Source organism: Maylandia zebra, linkage group LG22 (assembly GCF_041146795.1).
Source record: "Maylandia zebra isolate NMK-2024a linkage group LG22, Mzebra_GT3a, whole genome shotgun sequence".
Taxonomy (NCBI): Eukaryota; Metazoa; Chordata; class Actinopteri; order Cichliformes; family Cichlidae; genus Maylandia; species Maylandia zebra.
Window position 1 is genome coordinate 34,439,186 of NC_135187.1, and position 21,296 is coordinate 34,460,481.

Genomic DNA, 21,296 nt, shown 5'->3' on the forward strand with positions numbered 1-21,296 from the left:
TCTTGCGTGGAGCCCCAGATCGTGGGAGATTATCAGTGGTCTTGTATGTCTTCCATTTTCTGATGATTGCTCCCACAGTTGATTTTTTCACACCAAGCGGCTTGCCTATTGTAGATTCACTCTTCCCAGTCTGGTGCAGGTCTACAATACTTTTCCTGGTGTCCTTCGAAAGCTCTTTGGTCTTGGCCATGGCGGAGTTTGGAGTCTGACTGTTTGAGGCTGTGGACAGGTGTCTTTTATACAGATGATGAGTTCAAACAGGTGCCATTCATACAGGTAACGAGTGGGGGACAGAAAAGCTTCTTACAGAAGACGTTACAGGTCTGTGAGAGCCAGAGATTTTCCTTGTTTGAGGTGACCAAATACTTATTTTCCACCCTAATTTACGAATAAATTCTTTACAAATCCTACCATGTGAATTCATGGATTTTTTTTTCACATTCTGTCTCTCACAGTTGAAGTGTACCTCTGGTGCAAATTACTGACCTCTGTCATCATTTTAAGTGGGGGAACTTGCACAATCGGTGGCTGACTAAATACTTTTTTGCCCCACTGTAGTAGAAGTTTATGACTGAGCAAATATATCTATTTGTTGTGGTAATAAATATGAAGTTAAGTTTTCTTACTTTATAAGGTTTTTGTTTTTTGCTTACTTTCTCCCGGTTAATGACATTGGTTCAATGCTCCAGCAGGAGGAGCCAAAGACGAAGATTATTGGGTTGGATTTCTCATTAAATTCCTACCTTCATATTTAACAATAATACAAGCTGCATGGGAGATATTAAATATTATTGTATGTATTACAAATATTTGTAATGTCATAAATAATGCTTTAACATTCAACATACATTTAATGACTTAAAGTTGGCATTCACTATAGCGGGAGATGTACCAATTGCAATTTTTTATTCTATTTTTTATTTTTTGCCAGTTCTGTTTTTATTTCTAAGAGCTATGAAAACATACAAATAAAAATCAACTTTTGTTCAATGGAAATAAAAGAAACTCACAGTGGCACAGTGATTAGCACTGTTGCTTTACAGCAAGAAGGTCCTGAGTTCAACTCCGCCACCTGGCCGTGTGGAGACTGTACGTTCCTTCTGTGTTTGTGTGGCTTCTCTTCAGGTACTCTGGTTTCCTCCCAAAGACATGGCGTTAGACAGGTTAGGTTATTTGGTGAATATAAATTGAACATGGGTGTGAATGTGAGCATGAATGGTTGTCTTTCTCTCTGTGTTAGCCCTGCATCAGGCTGGCGACCTGTGGCTGGGATAGGCTCCAGCCCCCCATGACCCTGATAAGGATAAACGGAAGAGAATGGATGGATGATTAAACTCTGCAACTTCCCCTGCAACTTAACAGTAAGTTCCAGGGTCTTCGCTCACATAAGCAACTGAAAATAAAGTGCTCTGCTACTGGTAGAAAGTATAACTGAAAATGAGTCGCTCTAGACCAGGGGTCTCAAACTTCAGTGAGAGAGTCAAAAACTAATGTGTACACTTATGTCTGCATTTTTATTTTGTTAAATACGAACACAGTTATAGCAGAAGTGCTGCCACTTGTCAGAAAGAGAGGACCAATGTGTTTATTTGGTAGTTTAATGAAAGGCTTCAGTTAAGAGTGAGAAAAACATTTGCATTCACGTTTTCTGTTTTGTCTTGTTATACAATATTTGAAATTTAAAAAAAACAAACAAAACATTACATCTTCAGAAATATTTGTGGGTGTTTTCTTGTTTGTTTGTGTTTGTGTTTTTTTTTTTACTACTTGAACGCTAAAGTGGCCCTCACATGAGATGACAGTGTCAGCAGTAGCCCACATCTCATTTAGGTACCACACAGTTGCAACAAAAAAACGTCAAGTACCTTAATAGTTTTCCCAGTATGTTTATACATTTGCAGCAGCATAGGCTGTCATGAGTAGTGATGGGTGGTTGTGTAACCAAAAAATGAAAAAAAATGGCTTGTAATTTAATAAAATAAAATCCCTCACGTTAACTTTTATCGAGTGGGAAAAAAATTGGCGTTCATCCTCCAGCTTCACTGTGCTAATGTTATGCTAACATAGCTGTGTCGCTAGCAATCACGTAGCACAACATTATATACCTCAGTAACCCTGCAAACGCCACTGCTGTTTAGTTTTTTGTCTTCATTTATATTGGAAGTGGTAGCAGAGCTGTACGTTTTAATTAGTTTCAAAAATCTCTCAGTCAGAACATGGTATGTCATGTTTAGGTGGAAACTAGCGAGCTAACTTCCTGTTAACTTCTAACTCAGTTAAATTTAATAAATTCTGTTTTCATGGATGCCTGGATGTTAAACTTAATTGTTACACCTGGTAAAGCAGCAACGCTGATGATTTTATTAAAGATGAAAGAATTTAGACCGTTTTTAACTCTGTGTTCGTTTGACTTTGGAACCTGAAGCGGACGGAGTTTTGGACTCAGTTTACTCCGCGAAGCTCCTCACTACGGCAGCCGTAATGCTCTGACAATCCATCAAGCAGTGCAGCTTACCAAAGTTGTACTAAAACATTTTTTAACAGATTTCTGCCAAAATCGGTTCGAGGTCAGTAAGCACAACCAGAATTCATACATAAGGCACACTCACGATTTTTGTGAAAATTAAAGGATTTTAAGTGTGGAAAATACGTTATACAGAAGAAAATAATATATCACGATATATATCGTTACCGCACATGGTTTAAATTATATCCCGATATGGATTTTAGGCCATATCGCCCAGCCCTACTTGTGATGCACCTGGCTTGTTTGGCTTGCATTCATCAAATTACACTGATACTTTGTTTCTTAGTAAGAAACTTTGTTGTTTCTTTAACACTTCTGTGTTTAATTCAGAGAAAAAATTGAAGGCCTGACTAACTTTAGCCTAAATGGGTTGGAGCACATTGATGAAGGCCCGGTGATTTGTTAAAATTTGTAAAGGGCGATCGTGGCTCAAGAATTGGGAGTTCGCCTTGTAATCGGAAGGTTGCCGGTTCGAGCCCCAGCTCGGACAGTCTCGGTCGTTGTGTCCTTGGGCAAGACATTTCACCCCCGTTGCCTACTGGTGGTGGTCAGAGGGCCCGGTGGCGCCAGCGTCCGGCAGCCTCGCCTCTGTCAGTGCGCCCCAGGGTGGCTACAATGTAGCTGCCATCACCAGTGTGTGAATGTGTGGATGACTGGATGTGTAAAGCGCTTTGGGGTCCTTAGGGACTAGAAAAGTGCTATACAAATACAGACGATTTACCATTTGTTTCCTGTATTGAAATGTATTTTAACATTTTTTTTTAGTTTGATTTGATTTGTTTGTCTTGGAGCAGCTGTGACCATGTAATTACCTCTGGCATCATGGATAATTCCTCTGCAAGCACAGATACAAGAAGTCTTCATACTATAATGCAACTCATGTTGCACAGTGGAACAAATATGGATAGCAAATAATCATCTGTAATATCATTTTAATGTTTTACAGAGATTTTAATGAATTTTACTTTTTTATTTTGAGATTAGGTTTTATTCTGTGGACTTACTCTCTGGACACTATAACTGGACGGTGATCTTGAGATCCACATGTGCACTACTCATCTTATATGAAAGATAAATCCACACAGGTGAGCCCACACACTTCATATATTCTATGAATCTATTATCCCCAGAAGAGATAAATTCATTATGGTTTAGGAAAAGGCAGGTTTACTTATTTATTCCACGTCTTGACTAAGATGTTGAGAGTCATTGCTAGTCAGAACAATTTCATAACACACACTCATTGAGGTGTTGTAGGGAAAACAGTTTTAAGTTAACAGCTATTAATCTGCTGCTGTGTTCAGACACCTGGATGTTGGAGTGACGAAACGCGAAAGAAAGAAGACCATTCAATTTGCTCTGCATCCTGAGGCAGTGCTGACGAGTTCAAAGAGGTATGATACTAAACGCTTGAAAGGAAATGGTCCTTACTTTGATAGGCAGAACTATCAGCTATAAGCTTTAATATGAAGCTGAAATTGAGAAATTGAGCAAATCACAAATGTCTACAACCCTTGTTGCCCTTTTTAAAAAGCTATTCACGAGAGAAGACTCACTGTCATATAGTCTCTAAACCAGGAATATCAAACTCATTTTACATTGTTGGCTACATACAACCCACTTTAATCTTAAATTGGTTGAACCAGTGTAACTGCCCTTTCTGTCAAAAAGAAATCTGTCAGCACAACTCTTTGAGTTTAAATGGTAAGGAATAAATGTGCAACATTTCAGAAAAATTTCGAGTTGCTCATTGAAAAAAACAAAACAAAGTCTATTGTAATTGAAAAACAGAAACTTTTCTGTCATTTAATTGTTTAATCTCTGATTAATTACTTTAGTATGACTGACTGTGGGGTAGGGCTGCTCGATTATGGCAAAAATGATAATCACGATTATTTTCACTGAAATTGAGATCTCGATTATTTGACGATATTTATTTAACAATAACAATGTGTTGAATAATGACTTTAAAGATTGTCAAAAAATAATATAAAATAGTGTGCAAATACTGATAACAGTGCAAATGTTTGCAATATAAAAAAATAAATGAAAAATGTAAACATCTATGTTTAGTGAACTTTGCAGTGTTGCTCTGTGGTGCAGCTACGACACCGTAGCAAAGTTTACACACTGTGTCTACTTGATCCACGTCTGACTCCGCGAACCCATAATGTGTCCACACCACTGAAGTTTTTTTACCTCTCTTTTCAACCAACAGCAGTCACTCTCCTCTCCAAATAACTTCTGCTTAGCTTTCCGAGCTTCCCTCGGGTCCTCTTAATTGTTGTGACGCGTATTCGAAATGCAGAGAGGTGCGCTCGATTTGCCACACGGAGCAGCGCGAGAGTAAAGCACGAGGGAGGTGCTAATAATCGGCTCCGTCATTTTTAATGATCGTTGAAAGCCCAGATCGTAATCGAGATTAAAATTCGATTAATTGAGCAGCCCTACTGTGGGGTAAGTCTGTTGAAGTTTAGCTTTCTATAGAAGCTGATTTCTGATAAAATTATCACACGTTAGACTACTAATCCATCTGATACTGAATTATATGACTTGGTGGTAGGGCTGGGCCATATTATACCATTCACGGTAATACCGGTAGAATGTTAGGCAACGATAAGAAAATGAAATATCGCGATAGAATATGGGTAAAACGCGCATGCGCAGTGCATTTGTTTTCATACGCACATGTCCGAAAAAGCATGGCGGCAACGGAGAATGAGAAGGGGGAAAGCGGATCGTTGAGTGAAACGGATGAACCAGAATTGGTTTGTAAAAATGGCGCAGCTTCAGTGATGTGGAACTGGTTTGGTGTTTGTCCGTCAGATACCCACCAAAGCACATTTTTTTTGTAGAACATGCAAGGGGCCGTCGTTATTACCGTATTTGTTGGACTAAGGTGCTCGTAAATCTGGAAGTAATCTGGGTCCTAAACTCCATCTTCTTCAGATCCCAAAGTCAAATGAACACTGCAGCATCACTGAGAGTTACAAACTGTCTAAATTCTTTCATCTTTAATAAAACGATCAGCATTGCTGCTTTACCAGGTGTAACTATGAAGTTTGACATCCAGGCATCCATGAAAACAGAATTTATTACATTTAACGGAGTTAGAAGTTAGCGGAAGTTAGCTCGCTAGTTTTGCTTGTTACCTAAGCTTGATATAGAGATTGACAGACCATGTGACTTTCGCGCATTGCTTTGTGGGTACCCGTGGCAACAAAATCAAAACACTGCATCAAGTGCTAGTATTTCCAGCACCGGTAATCATTAATTCTGCGGTTTTAATCCCTACTTGCATTTTATTTGCCCCAAAAACAGTGATGTACAAAACGACGGAGAACACAGCAGGGCCGTACAAAGACAGACTTGACGAAAAGGCAAAAAAAAGGACGAGGAAAAAAATCAAAGGCGTGAAAGGGTCAGACCCATACGAGCATACAGAGTGTAGTAAGGACGTTAGCGTGCTGCCCAACTTTCATCACGCACATATTTATTATTATATGGTCATAAGTGTGAGTTCATACACTCACAAAATGTTTAGTAACTTTAGATCCCTGCAACAAGCCCAGGTCCAGTTTACTTTGGTGATTTGGACTGTTCCATTTCACCGCTGTTGTTAATTTTTTTTCCTTTATCTCCTGTACAGGCTAACGCAATCTATTTGTCATTTCAGGTTGTAGTGTTACACAACATTTTCAGATCTAATAGAAGTAAAATGAGTGTTTTGTAATTCATTCAATTTATTGTCTTTACTTATAACTGGCATTATTGTTTCATTCTATTATAGAATCTTACAAGAAAGAGGCAAAATTGTATTTGATTATGCTTTATCACCTGCTTCGGTAAAAAACAAATCAACAATGCAAAAAAAAAATAGCAAAGCAACATACTGGAAAACAGTTATTCATCACTTGCTTGCTTCAGTACAACACTTGGGCACATACATGCGGGACTTTTTGTGGCTGTTTTGATATCGCTCTCTCTCTTAACCGATCAAATCTGGCTGTGGTAGCAGCTTTAAACTCTGTATGACCCAGGTTGATAGAGGGCGGCCTAGTCTGGATCGCATTCCAGCATTTTGTAGGCTGGTTTTCCTACAAAACACAACAAACATTAGCCCGCAAAGCCACCGTGAACAAAGCAGCATAGCGCAACGAATTCAATTCAAATCAATATAAGACTTATTTGTAACCTACATCAACAATTATGTTATGATAAACTACGTAATAACTACTAGAAGACTTACCTTTGTGGAAATGCTTGGAGCAGACTAACATGTGAGCTGGAGTGTTCTGGAACGTTATATTTGGTCTTCGAATGGCTGCAATCCAGGCCATCCGTCGGCTCTTTGTTACTTCGGAAACACGGCTTAAACAATTTTTCTTCCGCGACGTAATCCGATAACAACCGATCTCTTTACCCGTCGGCTTCCCGTGGCTGTCATGCGACCGGCTATTGCAGTTAATAATACAACAGCTTCTTGCCATTTTTTGTGTTTCTTTTTATCGCTGAGTGACTGTTTTCATGTGAAAGCCTGCGTGTGCTAGTACCGCTTGTCACGCATTCCCAGAATCCTTTGCGGTTTTACCCCAGAATGACGTCACATTTTCAATCTCTATAGCACGTTCTGACTGAGAGATTTCTGAAAAAATTCAAGCGTACAGCTCTGCTATCACATCCAACATAAATGAAGACGGAGAACTAAACAGCAGTGGCGTTTGTAAGGTTACTGAAGTTGGGCTAGCTGGTATATAATGATGTGCTACGTGATCGCTAGTGACACAGCTATGTTAGCATAACATAAACAGTGAAGCTGCAGGATGAACGCTAACACGTTTCCACTCAATAAAAGTTAACGTGAAGGTTCCTGGTGGTTAGAGACAAATGCAATCGCATGGCAGGATGCTGTAAACGGACCAAACTTCAGTCAGGAGAACAACTGAGAAAATCCATCCACAATAAAAGTTTAGTCATTAATAGACTGCAACAACATGGGAATAGCAGCTGTGATAGAATACAGCATTAATGAATCAATGGTACAGAAGTGGAGGAAGCAAGAAGAATGAGTTTAATAAAGTTTGATTTATCTGACTGTTTTGTTTCGCTTAATGTGCCTTATAATCCCGTGCACCTTATGGTCCGAAAAATACGTACTGCACACTGCAGTTTAATGTTGCAAAGCACCTCTTTTTAACTTCAGTGGATATTATACATGGTTATGCTCAGGATATGTCAGCCCATTTCTACTGGAAATGCCTTTTGGTTAAACTTTCAGCAAGGAATTTGCATTTGCGCTGTTAAATGTTTATATAGGTTTAATGTACATAATAAACAGCTGCTTGTTTAAGTGAAAATAAATGGATGTTTTTTTGCACTAGTAAAGTTGTGGAGTTGTATTTTGTCTCGCAGAAATTATATCGTCAGTTATATCGTTATCGCAAATTTTCAAATCTATATCATGATATATATTTTTGGCCATATCGCCCTACCCAACTCTCACAGCCTTATTGTTTCAAAATATATTGATGACATCTTCTGCACAGGAATTTTTAAAATACTGACCGTTCCAGTAAGGGCTGTTGGGATCATAATCCAGAAGTGGAAAGAACATCATTTTATGATAAACTGAACACGACTTGATGCTCCTTGCAAGGTTTCAGACAGAGGAGTGAAAAAAATGGTCAAAGGAGTTGTCCAAGAGCCAAGGAACAGTTGTGGAGAGAGACAGAAAGACCTGGAATTAGCAGGTACAATTGTTTCAAAGCAAACAACAAGTAAAGCACTGAGCCACGCGCACCACGCAGGACTCCAATGCTGAAGAAAATGCATGCTCACAAGTACAAGTTCAGTTATATCGTTATCGCAAATTTTCAAATATATATTGTGATAAATATTTTTGGCCATATCGCCCTGCTCTACTTGGTGGACTAGTGCTGGCATATTCCATTACTTCATTTTGGAGCTTTGCTCACTACAGAAAGGGAAGTGATGAGTGGCTGACTGAGGTGAATGTAAAGAGATTTGTCTGGCTGTGTGGTTTCAGTCTGTAACTACTGTGCAAGGTCACATCGTGTTCAAATTTGTGACTGTTGTATGTCACCATTTCATGGTGTCTGCTCTCACAGCTTCTTGTGTTTTCCTTTGTAATTCCAGCAGAGTGCAAAGCTCCAGCACAGTAAAGAAGAACCCCTCAGTAAAGGCTGACTCTTCCAAGTACATTACAGCATCAGCACCCTGCCCTGACTAGTACCATCAGCCATCTTCACCTCAGTCATCCACTCTCAGGTATCTCTGATAACCTTGTCAAGCAGACTTTGATTTTAAGAGCAAAGTGTCCTGTAATGGCCATACATTAAATGAATGTAAAAAATAAAGAAGTTAAAATGTACATAAAGACAAGTGAAACATATCCGCAAATGTGACCTTGTCAGACTGCATGCCACCGATTGGCTAGTCAGTGGCATCACTCACCTTCACGAAAATCAAAACCGCCAGACAACAAGACAAATGGCTGCACAACAAACAACACTGTGGTCCCTGAGGCTGACAAAAAACCACAGACCAAGCAACACCAATGTCATTGCCTCGACATCCTGCTTTTATTTTGTCATCTGTGTCACATACAAATGATGTAACAGGACATTTGGCTGCGTTGCTATAATGACCCCACGCACATTAGGTGGTACTTGATTGTAATAGAAAATGAGCCAAATTGAGTAGGTATTGTTGGAAAGGGTACGAAAGCCCTGCTCGGCTCAACTCGACTCGACTTCACTCTGTTTCAGCCGTTTTCCATTACCTCAGTGTGCTTGGGGTTATTCTAGCAATGTGGCCAAAAGTCCAGTGACATTATTTGTATCATTTGTGTCTTTTGCTATATGCAACACAACAATGGAGAATGTCAAGTCAATGCTATACCTACTGCTCAGTCTCTGGGTGTTTGTCATATAGACCTCAATTACAGTACAGCTTCCCACAGCTTGGCCACAACCAAGACCAAAGCCCAAAACGAACTCAGAGTAGCTTCCAGTGTTGCTCTGAGAGTGAGCCTTTCCCCTATTCCACCCAGACTGGATCTGATTAGGTCTCAGAGGCAGGCTCTAGTGTCTCATTAAGAGGTGAACATAAAAATGGGCTGTTGTGACTGTTTGTTGTTGTTCATTTGTCTCAAATATAAAGAGTAACTTCTGGTTCTGCCAATGAAAAAAAGGTTTACTGCTGAAGCAACTTTCAGATTCACTCATAGGCATAAGGCTATATTTTCTAGGGCTCGCAAAATTTCAAAATCCCTGGTAGCCCTTCGGGCAGGGACTCTTCAGTTTTTGGTAGCCCAAAATAAATTTAAGTAGCCCGAATAAAAAAGAGAGCAATTTTTTGATTGACGTTTTGTTTCCTGTTTTGTTTCCTTTACAATATTATACATTAAAGTATAATATTGTAAAGGAAACAAAACATTAATCAAAAAATTGTTGAAACACAAATTACAACATTGTATAAAAATTACAATCATCAACTCAAATACTTGGTTCTAATTGAACAGAAATTTCTATGAACTTGTAAGAACTGTGTAGGACATGAATCAGTCTGTGTCAGATCCTGAATTTGAAATTTGCACTGAAGTCACGGGTAAGAGGCAAGTGGAACCAAGATCTAGGACATTTGCTTTTTGAAGTTTGCAAAGACTGCTAAATTTTGCCAGTGGTAGTTCACTCTTTGCAACATAGTACGCTGTTCTAAACAGATCTTTCAGGTTTATTTTTAGTATGTTATTTTCAATTGGTGTTTGTTCCGGGAAAGATACTGCAGACTGAGCAATAATGCATTTCTTGCATTTCTCATGGGTTCTAATGGGGGCCTTTCTTAAAATTACTGGTCCCAGTAACAAAGGCGCTTGTCGACTCAGAAATCAAGGGAAAACCAACAACACACCCGGCAGAACATTATGTTATTTACACGGGTGCACATAAGTGGTCCGCAGGTACGCATTCGCTGTCAAAATAAAAGACGCACCAGATAAGAAGTTGCAACGCGCGTTTGCGTCCATATAAAAAGCACTGTTTTTGTCCGCTAGAGTGGGATTTTCACGGCACATTCTGCACCACATCTCTGTGCGTTCATTATTTGTTTGAAGCCAGCTCACCTCCTGCAACCACTTTTCCGAGAATACGTGCTTCTTTTGTGGTTCGGACTCCTTCTGACATTTCTTTGGAGGTGGAGGAACACCAAAGTAATTGCTTAAAGGAGCTTCTTCGACATCTTTAAGAGTTCTAAACAAATGTATGTCCTCCTCCAGAAAAACTTCTCTTGTGCGTGTTTTTTATTTTGACAGCGAATGCGCACCTGCGGACCACTTATGTGCAGCCCTGGTTATTTAGCTCGTCATATTGCAGCCACAGAAATTATTTTGTCCATGAAACCATAAAGCTGCACTTTCTTTTTGCCTTATAGTCTCATTTGTCATAACTTCTCCGTTTTGTGGTAAGCTTTTCTTTGGCTGTCACTTCTTCACCCTGACCTGTCTTATTTGGCTCAGCAGAACTAAAATATATATCCTGCTGCTTTTACACACTCACTCACATAAGCTCAGCGATTCTCTGCGCGATCAACCTCTCACATGTTTAAGCTTGCTGCGGGAGATTTCACTTGTCATGTTTGCATAGTAAGCTAACGATTGATAAGACGATGTCAGAGGAATTGGTGCACAAATTATCATCACTCACCAATCAGTGCTGTCGCTCTCTATACACAGTTCGCACGATTGCAAAGTGAAAGCAAAAAAACAAGCGCAAATTCAAACGCGATTTCAATATGTCACATATTGACAGTGGCTCACTGATGCCAATGACATACTTACCCAGCTACATTTCCGAAAGAATGCAAAAGCATTGACATATATTTTTCCTTCCTACGATAGCCCGACGGGCAGGGCAGAGATAGATTTTGGTAGCCCGACTGGAAAAATCGCTAGCCCGACGTCCCGGGGCTAGCGATTTTGCGAGCCCTGTTTTCATTTGCACTTTAAGTTTTAAAACTGTTTATTTATTCGTTTAATTAGAAAATTATTTTGAATGTATTTATTTTATCAAGACATTATTTATCCGATTTCTATTTTCCCATTTTGTCCTGGTCTCTTTTGCTGGAGTAAAATTGAATTATTCATTATTTTTGTGTTATTAAGCCTGACTTGAATCTTTCAATTTCTACTTGAAGTTTGATTTGTTCCATGTATTGTTAACCTGTTTGGCATTTTGTTTTATGTGCAGGTTCACTTGCACATAATAAATAAATGTCTTTGTGATTCTTGCATTGCATCATCATGTTTATTTTACAAGGTTTTAGCTGTTAAAATCAAGTACATTTGATTTAGTTATTAAATATAAATCACCTGTACTGAATAAATTGATGAGCAACATCAGTTTATTCAATACAGTGTTAATATCTGAGTGGGCCCCGAGCCACTTTGTGGTGGAAAAGTTGGGCCCCGAGGTAACAAAGGTTAAGAACCCCTGATATAGAGGGACTGTGGTGTTGGGTTTTGTACAGCCATTTCCCCTGTTGCCGGGTTTCATAAATGGGTTGCTTGCTTGGAACCCTGGCTGAACCGTTATTCAGACAGTACCTGGTACCAGGTAATCCCACCTAATACAAAACCCCAAAATTGAATTAAGTCGAGCCAAGTAGGTACTAGTGGAAAAGAGACATTACGGAGCTGAGAAGTGGCTATAGTGAAGCTGGAGTAGTGTGTGTGCCTCAAGAAGGTTCGTGTGTGTGTGTGTGTGTGTGTGTGCTCGCTGCAGCAGTTTTCCATGTCGAAGTCTGCCCAGATGCCACTGTCCAACATCACTGTGCCAAAGCCCTCGATCTCCAGGGTGCCCAGCAGCATGGAAGGCATCAACCATGAGCTGGAGAAGGTCTTCATTAAAGACAATGGAGATAAGGAGGAACTTAAGGTGGGGCTCAGTTTCCATTTTCAGCATGGTATTTTAGTAAACCTGTGACTTGTGTCACTGCCATCTCTTGACTGAGCTTTGAATCTTATATTGTTTTCTCTGCAGTCCCTGGAGGTTCCCGATGGGCGACGAGCACCTTTCCCTCCACAGCAGCGCAGCAGCAGCACCCGCAGTGTGGACACCCAGACCCCCTCAGCTCCTGGCCGGTCCAGCAGCTGCTCTAGCCTGTCACCATCCCCCTCGCCAGCCTGCCCACTGGGATCACATGATGGCAGTCCTTACTCCACAGATGATCTACTATATGACCGAGATAAAGGTAAGCAACGCTAAGGTCCTACTGAAGTGTGCACAAAAAGTAGCTGCTGGGGTCAAGGGATTTGTTCCTATCCTGACCAGATCCTGGAGGAGATCACTAAAACTCTACAGTATTGCAAAGGAATGGAGTAAATCAAATGTAGACCATAGCCTATATTGGCTATGTAACATCTTTTGATGATAATGGAAACTTAAACCTATAGAGGCGTGAATTCAAAATTCTCTGCCACTAGTCCATTTTGGTGAAATTTCATTGCAGAAACTCAAATTGTTGTCAGCAGTTTGTATGGCCTTCATGTGCTTGTATGCATGGGGGCATACTCCTAATGAGTCAACAAATGGTGTTCTGGGGGGGATCTCCTCCCAGATATGACCCAGGGCATCACCGGGTTTCTGGACTGAGATGTTCTGCAATTCGATGGCGTCAGATGGACCAAAACATAATGTCCCAGTGGTCTTCTTCTTCATTTAGGTTAGCAGAGCATGGAAGCCATTCTTTCATCCTCCAGGAACTACCTGCATATTCTGACCACATGAGCCTGGACATTGTCATGCACCAGAACCAACTGCACTAGCATGTAGGGTCTGAAAATGGGTCCAGAGATGTCATCCCAATATAATAGCAGTCAAAGTGCTGTTGCCAAGCCTGTAAAGGTTTATCCATCCCTCCATCCATATACTGCCCCATACCATCACTGACCCACCGACATACCAGTCACTTTGTTACGGGCAACATTCAGAAGCGCCTTGAGGCGACTTATGTTGTGATTTGGCGCTATATAAATTGAATTGAATTGAACATTCTGTGGCTTCTCCAGACCTTTGCATGTCTGTCACATGTGCTCAGGGTGAACCTGCTCTTATCTGTGAAAAACACAGAGCACCAGTGGTGGACCTACCAATTTTGATATTCTGCGACAAATGCCAGTAGGGCAGTTCTAGTGCTGGACACTAGATGTCACCAGATATCACCTTATGCTACTGGGAGTGACACTGACCCCAGTCAACTGCAAAACAGACAGAAAAAAATTAGGAGCAAAGAATATCAGTTGCCTCCACCTTTAAAACCATTCTTGTTTTGGAGGTTGTGTAATAATATCAATGACGATAGATTAAATAAATACATTTCAGGTAGATGCCTGTGTATTGTAAAAGTCTTCTGTGCTGATTTGAACTGAGTATGTCGTTTGTTCAGTCTCTCAGTTAGTGTTGCGCTCAGTGCATGCCTTACTGTACATCATGTCATTAACACAAACATTTTAAAGGTGATAATTTAGGACTTCAACAATAATCCAGACAGCAACATGGGTTGAGCATCTTAGGGATAGTTAGTTGTGTTGGGAATTAAGCATTTGTCTAATTTTTTTGTGTTATATATGAAAGAAACATCAATATCTGATGACAAGACTTATGAATCGCGGTCCAGCAGTGGGGAGTTTTTTGCAGTTCAATTCAATTTTATTTATATAGTGCCAAATCACAAATCGCCTCAAGTAGGCAACACCTCAAACAGTAAAGCTTCATCCATATCAAAACCCAGCAATAGGCAGCAGTACTTGTCCCTGTACAATTCACAGAACCGTCTAATCCACATCTGACTACCGCCAAGCCCACAAGCACCATAACATAGTTTGTTACCTGAAATTGAACAATAAAAAAGGGTTGGAGCAACCTGTCAAAGCTATTTACACTGAAATGAACTTTATACTCAGGTTTTTACTTTTACTGTTTCACAAGGAGTTAAAAAGTAAATGTCCACAATTTAGACTTTAGTTGCAAGATATTTTATTAAAACAATTTAACAAAAATTTAATAAAAGTACAGTTCGGTGTATAATAATCAAATTAACTGAATTGCATTTATCTAATTAACATAGTCTGAGCTAATGCTAATTATGTTCTGATCCTTTTGAGGAGAATGGTTGGAGCGAATAAATGGATGCACTTATCTCTGTATACCGAGTTGATGATAACCACCCAACAGGAAACCGGCATACCCTTGTCATTCAGTGGCCGTATGGTGTAAACCAAAATCCTTCTGAATTAATCATCTAATGTGGCAAAAACTGAGCAGAGGAAAAGCCAAAAATATACAAAACCAATTTGCAGGTTCACAGTTTGGCATCAGTTGATCACTCCAGCGTTGGAATTTGCAGCTGTGACCTCTTAAGATCCCATCTTCTGAACTGCTCATCTCGCAGAAGACAAAAGGGAAGAACCTCATATCTTTTAATTCTTAACAAAGTCACATATGCTTCTAATTGACTTCATGTTTCATTTAGTTTATGTAATTGTAATTAAATTAGATTTGTCTTTAGCATATTCTCACATGAGCCTTCATTTTAAAATAATCCCCCTTTTAATTAAAATACAGAGGAATACTTTCTTTCTTGTTTTTCTCTTTAAAACTCTGTTTTTGTCAATCACAGTATACCCAGTTAGACTTTTTTGATAAGTCACACATTTTATAAGTCAGACACACACATAGAATCTTTATTATACTTCGGTTGACTTTTAGCAAATAGGGATAACAATAATAATAAATCTCCAGGGTGGGCCATTTATATGGATACACCGTAATAACATGGGAATGGTTGGTGATATTAAAGTCCTGTTTGTGGCACATTAGTATATGTGAGGGGCAAACTTCTCAAGATGGGTGGTGACCATGGTGGCCATTTAGAAGTCGGCCATCTTGGATACAACTTTTGTTTTTTCAATAGGAAGAGGGCCATGTGACACATCAAACTTATTGGTAATGTCACAAGAAAAACAATGGTGTGCTTGGTTTCAACGTAACTTTATTCTTTCATGAGTTATTTACACGTTTCTCACCACTTATAAAATGTGTTCAATGTGCTGCCCATTGGGTTGGATTGTCAATGCAACCCTCTTCTCCCACTCTTCACACACTGATAGCAACACCGCAGGAGAAATGCCAGCACAGGCATCCAGTATCTGTAGTTTCAGGTGCTGCACATCTCGTATCTTCACACCATAGACAATTGCCTTCAGATGACCCCAAAGATAAAAGTCTAAGGGGGTCAGATCGGGAGACCTTGGGGCCATTCAACTGGCCCACGACAACCAATCCACTTTCCAGGAAACTGTTCATCTAGGAATGCTCGGACCTGGCACCCATAATGTGGTGGTGCACCATCTTGCTGGAAAAACTCAGGGAACGTGCCAGCTTCAGTGCATAAAGAGGAAACACATCATCATATAGCAATTTCAAATATCCAGTGGCCTTGAGGTTTCCATTGATGATGAATGGACCCACTATCATTGTTCCCCATATACCACACCAAACCATCACTTTTGTTGTTCCAACAGTCTTGGAGGGATCCATCCAATGTGGGTTAGTGTCAGACCAATAGCGGTGGTTTTGTTTGTTAACTTCACCATTCACATAAAAGTTTGCCTCATCACTGAACAAAATCTTCTGCGTGACCTGAGGGTCCTGTTCCAATTTTTGTTTTGCCCATTCTGCAAATTCTGTGCGCCGATCTGGGTCATCCTCGTTGAGATGCTGCAGTAGCTGGAGTTTGTAAGGGTGCCATTTGTGAGTAGCTAATATCCGCCGAAGGGATGTTCGACTAATGCCACTCTCCAGTGCTACGCTGTGGGCTCTTGCTGAATGAAGCTAGGACAGCCACTGATGTTTCTTCATTAGTGACAGTTTTCTTGCGTCCACATTTTGGCAAATCCAACACTGAACCAGTTTCACGAAACTTAGCAAGCAGTTTGCTGACTGTAGCATGGGAGATAGGTGGTCTCGTAGGGTGTCTTGCATTGAAATCTTCTGCAATGACCCGGTTACTGCGTTCACCAGATATAAACACGATTTCGATCCGCTCCTCACGTGTTAACCTCTTCGACATGTCAATGGCTGTGAACAAAGAGAAACTTGTAAATAACTCATGAAAGAATAAAGTTACGTTGAAACCAAGCACACCACTGTTTTTCTTGTGGCATTACCAATAGGTTTGATGTGTCACATGGCCCTCTTCCTATTGAAAAAACAAAAGTTGTATCCAAGATGGCCGACTTCTAAATGGCCACCATGGTCACCACCCATCTTGAGGAGTTTGCCCCCTCACATATACTAATGTGCCACAAACAGGACTTTAATATCACCAACCATTCCCATTTATACAGTGTATCCATATAAATGGCCCACCCTGTATATATCTTGTCCTTTGTGCCCGTTTAAGAAATGTTGATTTTATGAAATATCTGCTTTTCATCTTATTATCTTTGAAAGAAACCAGTACAAAATTGACATGGCACAAAAAGGGCAAATATGTGCTTTGAAATGGAACGATATTTATGCAGTGCTTTTATTTTCTTACTGACCCCTCAAAGAGTTTAAGACATATAAAGGCAATTTTATATTCAGTGTAGAGTGTTTTAATTTATACACGTTCAGCACTTTATGTACCATCCATGGAGAATTTTGAATCACCCATTAGCCTAACATGTCTTTGAACTGTATTCTGTAAGTATCTGTGTTCTCCTGAAAAGTTGAGAGGAGACACTTGAATTTGCTCACCAATGTGATAATATCTCAGGAGTTTTGGTAGAAATCGAAACTTTAATCAGTTATTATATAAAATATGCATTCACAGTGGATCTGTGTCATTTGAGCAGATGACTGCAGAGAATAGTCTTTACTAATCAATCCCAAAAAAGATAAAAGCATCATATTTCTGTTTTCAGACAATGGAAGCAGCTCACCGCTGCCAAAGTTTGCCTCCTCACCCAAACCCAACAACAGCTATATGTTCAAGCGGGAACCACCAGAGGGCTGTGAGAAGATTAAAGCTTTTGAGGAAATGAGGTATAGATGCTTTGATACTTATACTGAATTTCCTCAGTACTCTGCTGCCCCCTTTAATTCCGCTGAACATGTTTTTGTGCAGCTCCAGGCAGTCCACATCGGCACCCCTCTTCTCCTGCCCTGACAAAAACAAAGTGAATTTCATCCCAACGGGTTCAGCTTTCTGTCCCGTCAAACTCCCTGGCTCTTTACAACTCACCCTTGCATCAGAGCCCGAGGAAGACGAGGACAGCAGGGAAGCAGGTTCTGGCTCTGACCCACACGGAACCACGTCATTCTATGGTGTCCCTACTCAGGTGTCCACGAGCACCAGCACAGATGATCCCCCAGAGGAGCCTGCCTCACCCTCAGAGACATCAGAGTCCCAGACAGACAGCCCGGCCATCAGCTAGACCTGAGCAGAGCTGGCCTCTGTCTCTGGGATGTATACTTGCAACCATCGAGCACCACCACTGACTTTCTCACCAACACCACCTTCTGCTCCACCAGGGGGTCTCTGTCTCTCTGTGCCCACTGTCTCCGTTGCCCTTCTATCTTTGCATGGCGTAGCAACAGTGTCCAGAATATCCACCACAACCAATATGATTTGCTGCCTCAACCTCCTGTCCTGCATAATAAGTGAGCTGCTGTTGGCAGGAAGAGACCTGACAGTTCAAGGGTTCATATGCAGGCGTAGTGAGGAGTGCAACACAATGGATCGGGGAGGGGCATGCATTTTAAGCTGGTAGTGTATTTCTGATGAAATGATGTGTTGTGTTCTGTTTCAACATTCACAGTATGAATAAGCTCTTTAAACATGTATATCCACATATAGCTCTATAAAAAGAAAGAAAAGTCTTTGTTTAAAACTCTATGGCTGTGTTATAAATGGAACAGGAAAGACAACAAGAACAGGATGATGTTTACACTGTCCAGGTCATGTTGTTGAGCTTTGTCTTAAATGCAACAAGGAAAACGTTGGAAGAAAAGGAGAAAATGGCCTCAAATGGTTACACGGTGTCAGATCTTGCTTCAGGTATTTCACAATCGGAGTCTATACTCAGGTAATTTGGAATGTATGTCCATAAAAAGCAGAACAGATTCCCTGACATTTATTCCCTCACATTTTCATTAATATACGAATCACTCTTTTCTGTTCAGTGACTAGACCTGAGCTCATGGCTGCAAATAGTGAAGGCTGTTGTGACCTCTGCCATGTGTTGTTGTGGATGTACTGATGGGGTTGAGCTTGCCTGTTAAGCTTAATGATAATGTGATTGGCTGATGGTGGAGCAAAAGCAATGAGGATGCAGTAACACTATGTGAAAGTATGAGGAAAATGTTCAAATGCAACCTGTCTTTGAGGAAATAAAACTTTGAGGACGTAAAACTGGCACTGGATTGGCAGATTAGACCGCTGCTCAAAGGGTAATTGCGGTTTCCACCCAAAATATTGTGAGCAGCATAAACTTGTTTTTATTTATAACCCAGATGCGTTACCACAACATTTTTTAAAGTTTAGTTTTCCACATCTTAGAATATATTCAGTCAAGCCTGGAGGTTTGACACAGCAAGCTTGCTGTTAAGTGACAGACCTCACTACTCCATAGGACACAGAGATGATAAAAAGCTGGATAAAACCAGGAGAGAATGATTATTGGACTTGTGTTTGTCAGATCCAGACAGAGAGAACTTTAAATAGTGGACCACATCTACTGAATGTCTAAATAGGGAATTCAGAGCTCTGGAGATGTTCCAGTTGTCAGCCGCCACATGGAGGCAGTGTTAAATGTATGGAGCTATATCTCTTAATGATTATGGGTTGCTGATTGCATCACTTCCAAAAGACGTCAGCCCTTTTCAGGCATGAGCTACGTGACCTTACTGTTTTTATTGCTCTGTAGAAGTGACAGCAGCATTCTTTTGGATCGCTACAGTGACTCCCAAAACCTGGAAAGTAGTTTTTCCTCTGAGTGAGCTCTGTAGTATCTTCATTTATAGTTCAATCCAAGCTTTCAAACAAGCAGCAACTGACCTATGCATAGCACTGTTTTCCAGAAGCAGCATGCTTTTGGCGTGTTGATGGACTGCAGGTAAGCATGTTCCCACAGGGTCTGTATTGTTCTAATTCTGACAATCTTTCCAAGTGTAGGTCAAGAGCTACAAAACATGCCAGTGACAGGCAGCTTTTGCCCTTAACGAGTAAGTTGTTTTGTTGCCCCCAGGTGGCCAAAATTAAGAAAAAAGCGTAAATAAATATATAAATCCAGGTAAATTGTGACTGACAGATCAAAGTCTGATTTTCACTATTCATGACGCCTGGTCTGGGATGACGCAGTTCTTGTGCAAGTTAAAAATGAATATTTGTACAACCTTTCCCTCCACTCTGCACTCTGGTAAGCTTCGAAACTTACTGTTCTAATGAAATCCATTCCATGAGATATGAGCATGAGAGGTGATTGATTCCTAAATTATGTTTGATCTTTGTTTCTGTACTCAGACTTTTGGTTGCAGCTACAAGAGCGCCTTCTGCTGTATGATGCATAGAGAAAGCATTACACTGGCCGGCCTCGTTTTCACTGTTATTATTATTATTATGGGATGCTGTAGGCACCCTGATGCTACCACCAAACTACAATACCATAGCATTTCATGTTTTCTGTGCAATGTTACAAACAGACATGAACATGGCCAAGTGTAAATAACCAGTGCATTTTCATCTTACTCATCATTTCTTTGGATAACTGGTGTATTTGTTGAATCCCTGTATTGACACTCCTTTTGTATATACGTTATTTTGTATATACAAGGCTTTTAAGGAGGTTCAATGTCGTGGTTTCTAAAGACATTTCAGCACCTTACCAAGAATTTTAGCTTTCCCAATGTTCCACATATACTTGGCATTGGTAACCTAGATGTGTGCAATAATAGGAAAAAAAATTAAAAAGAAAAGGTGTTGTCTTTTCGTTCTTTGACACAAATGTCTCATCTCACATTCCTTTGGTTTTGAGCATGAAGGCTGAATCAGCAAGAAATTTGTTGTTAAAGCCATCAACTGATACAAAACCAGCAATGACCAGAGCACACCACTGGCAGGTCAGAGTGTTCATCAGCTCCTCTTTGTGTAACCAGTAGTGTCAAAGTTCATGCACAATGGCAATAAAGGAAAAAAAAAAATCTGGATTTTGTCTGTTCATTTTTGTGTGTCATACAGGGTTTTATTCATCACAGCTGTGAAATGTGTGATGACATAAGGAACTTTTTTTCTTTTTCTTAGTCTTGTACAGGTCATTAGAAATCAAGAGTTAGCTATCTTATGGAGCTGTTCGGCACTTCGGGATTGGTGGGAAAATATAATGGTGGTAATTTTCAGTGTTCTAAAAAGGAGATTTGGTGTCTCACCAAAACTGTCCATACTTGGTATAACCACAGAACTTTCTGGTGGAGATTTTTCCAGTTATACAAAAAGATGGATTATTCTGGCTCTTACTACGGCCAAACGGGTCCTGCTAAGACATTGGTGGAAAAAGAACCCCCCTCCCTATGAAGAGTGGCTAAAGACAATGGCTAAGTTGGCGTCCTACGAAAAAGTGACTTATGGTTTATTAGACAAATTGCATCAATATGATTGTATTTGGTCCCCTTTACAAGCTGGCTTTCTGTAACTTGAGGAACAGAAGAGT

The 21,296-nt window shown here is 40.3% G+C and overlaps 1 protein-coding gene across 1 annotated transcript in view; it reads left to right on the top strand.

The window, feature by feature from the left end:
- Positions 1-20,796, top strand: part of glcci1a (glucocorticoid induced 1a) — a gene marked incomplete at its 5' end in the record, with an annotated part of 33,994 nt that extends 13,198 nt beyond the window's left edge. The window contains 6 exons of the mRNA XM_076879056.1: positions 3,566-3,612; positions 3,832-3,891; positions 12,328-12,480; positions 12,586-12,796; positions 17,514-17,634; positions 17,717-20,796. Coding sequence (XP_076735171.1) covers positions 3,566-3,612; positions 3,832-3,891; positions 12,328-12,480; positions 12,586-12,796; positions 17,514-17,634; positions 17,717-18,026 — 902 coding nt within the window. The remainder of the gene's footprint in view (positions 1-3,565; positions 3,613-3,831; positions 3,892-12,327; positions 12,481-12,585; positions 12,797-17,513; positions 17,635-17,716) is intronic.
- Positions 20,797-21,296: the final 500 nt, after the last annotated feature.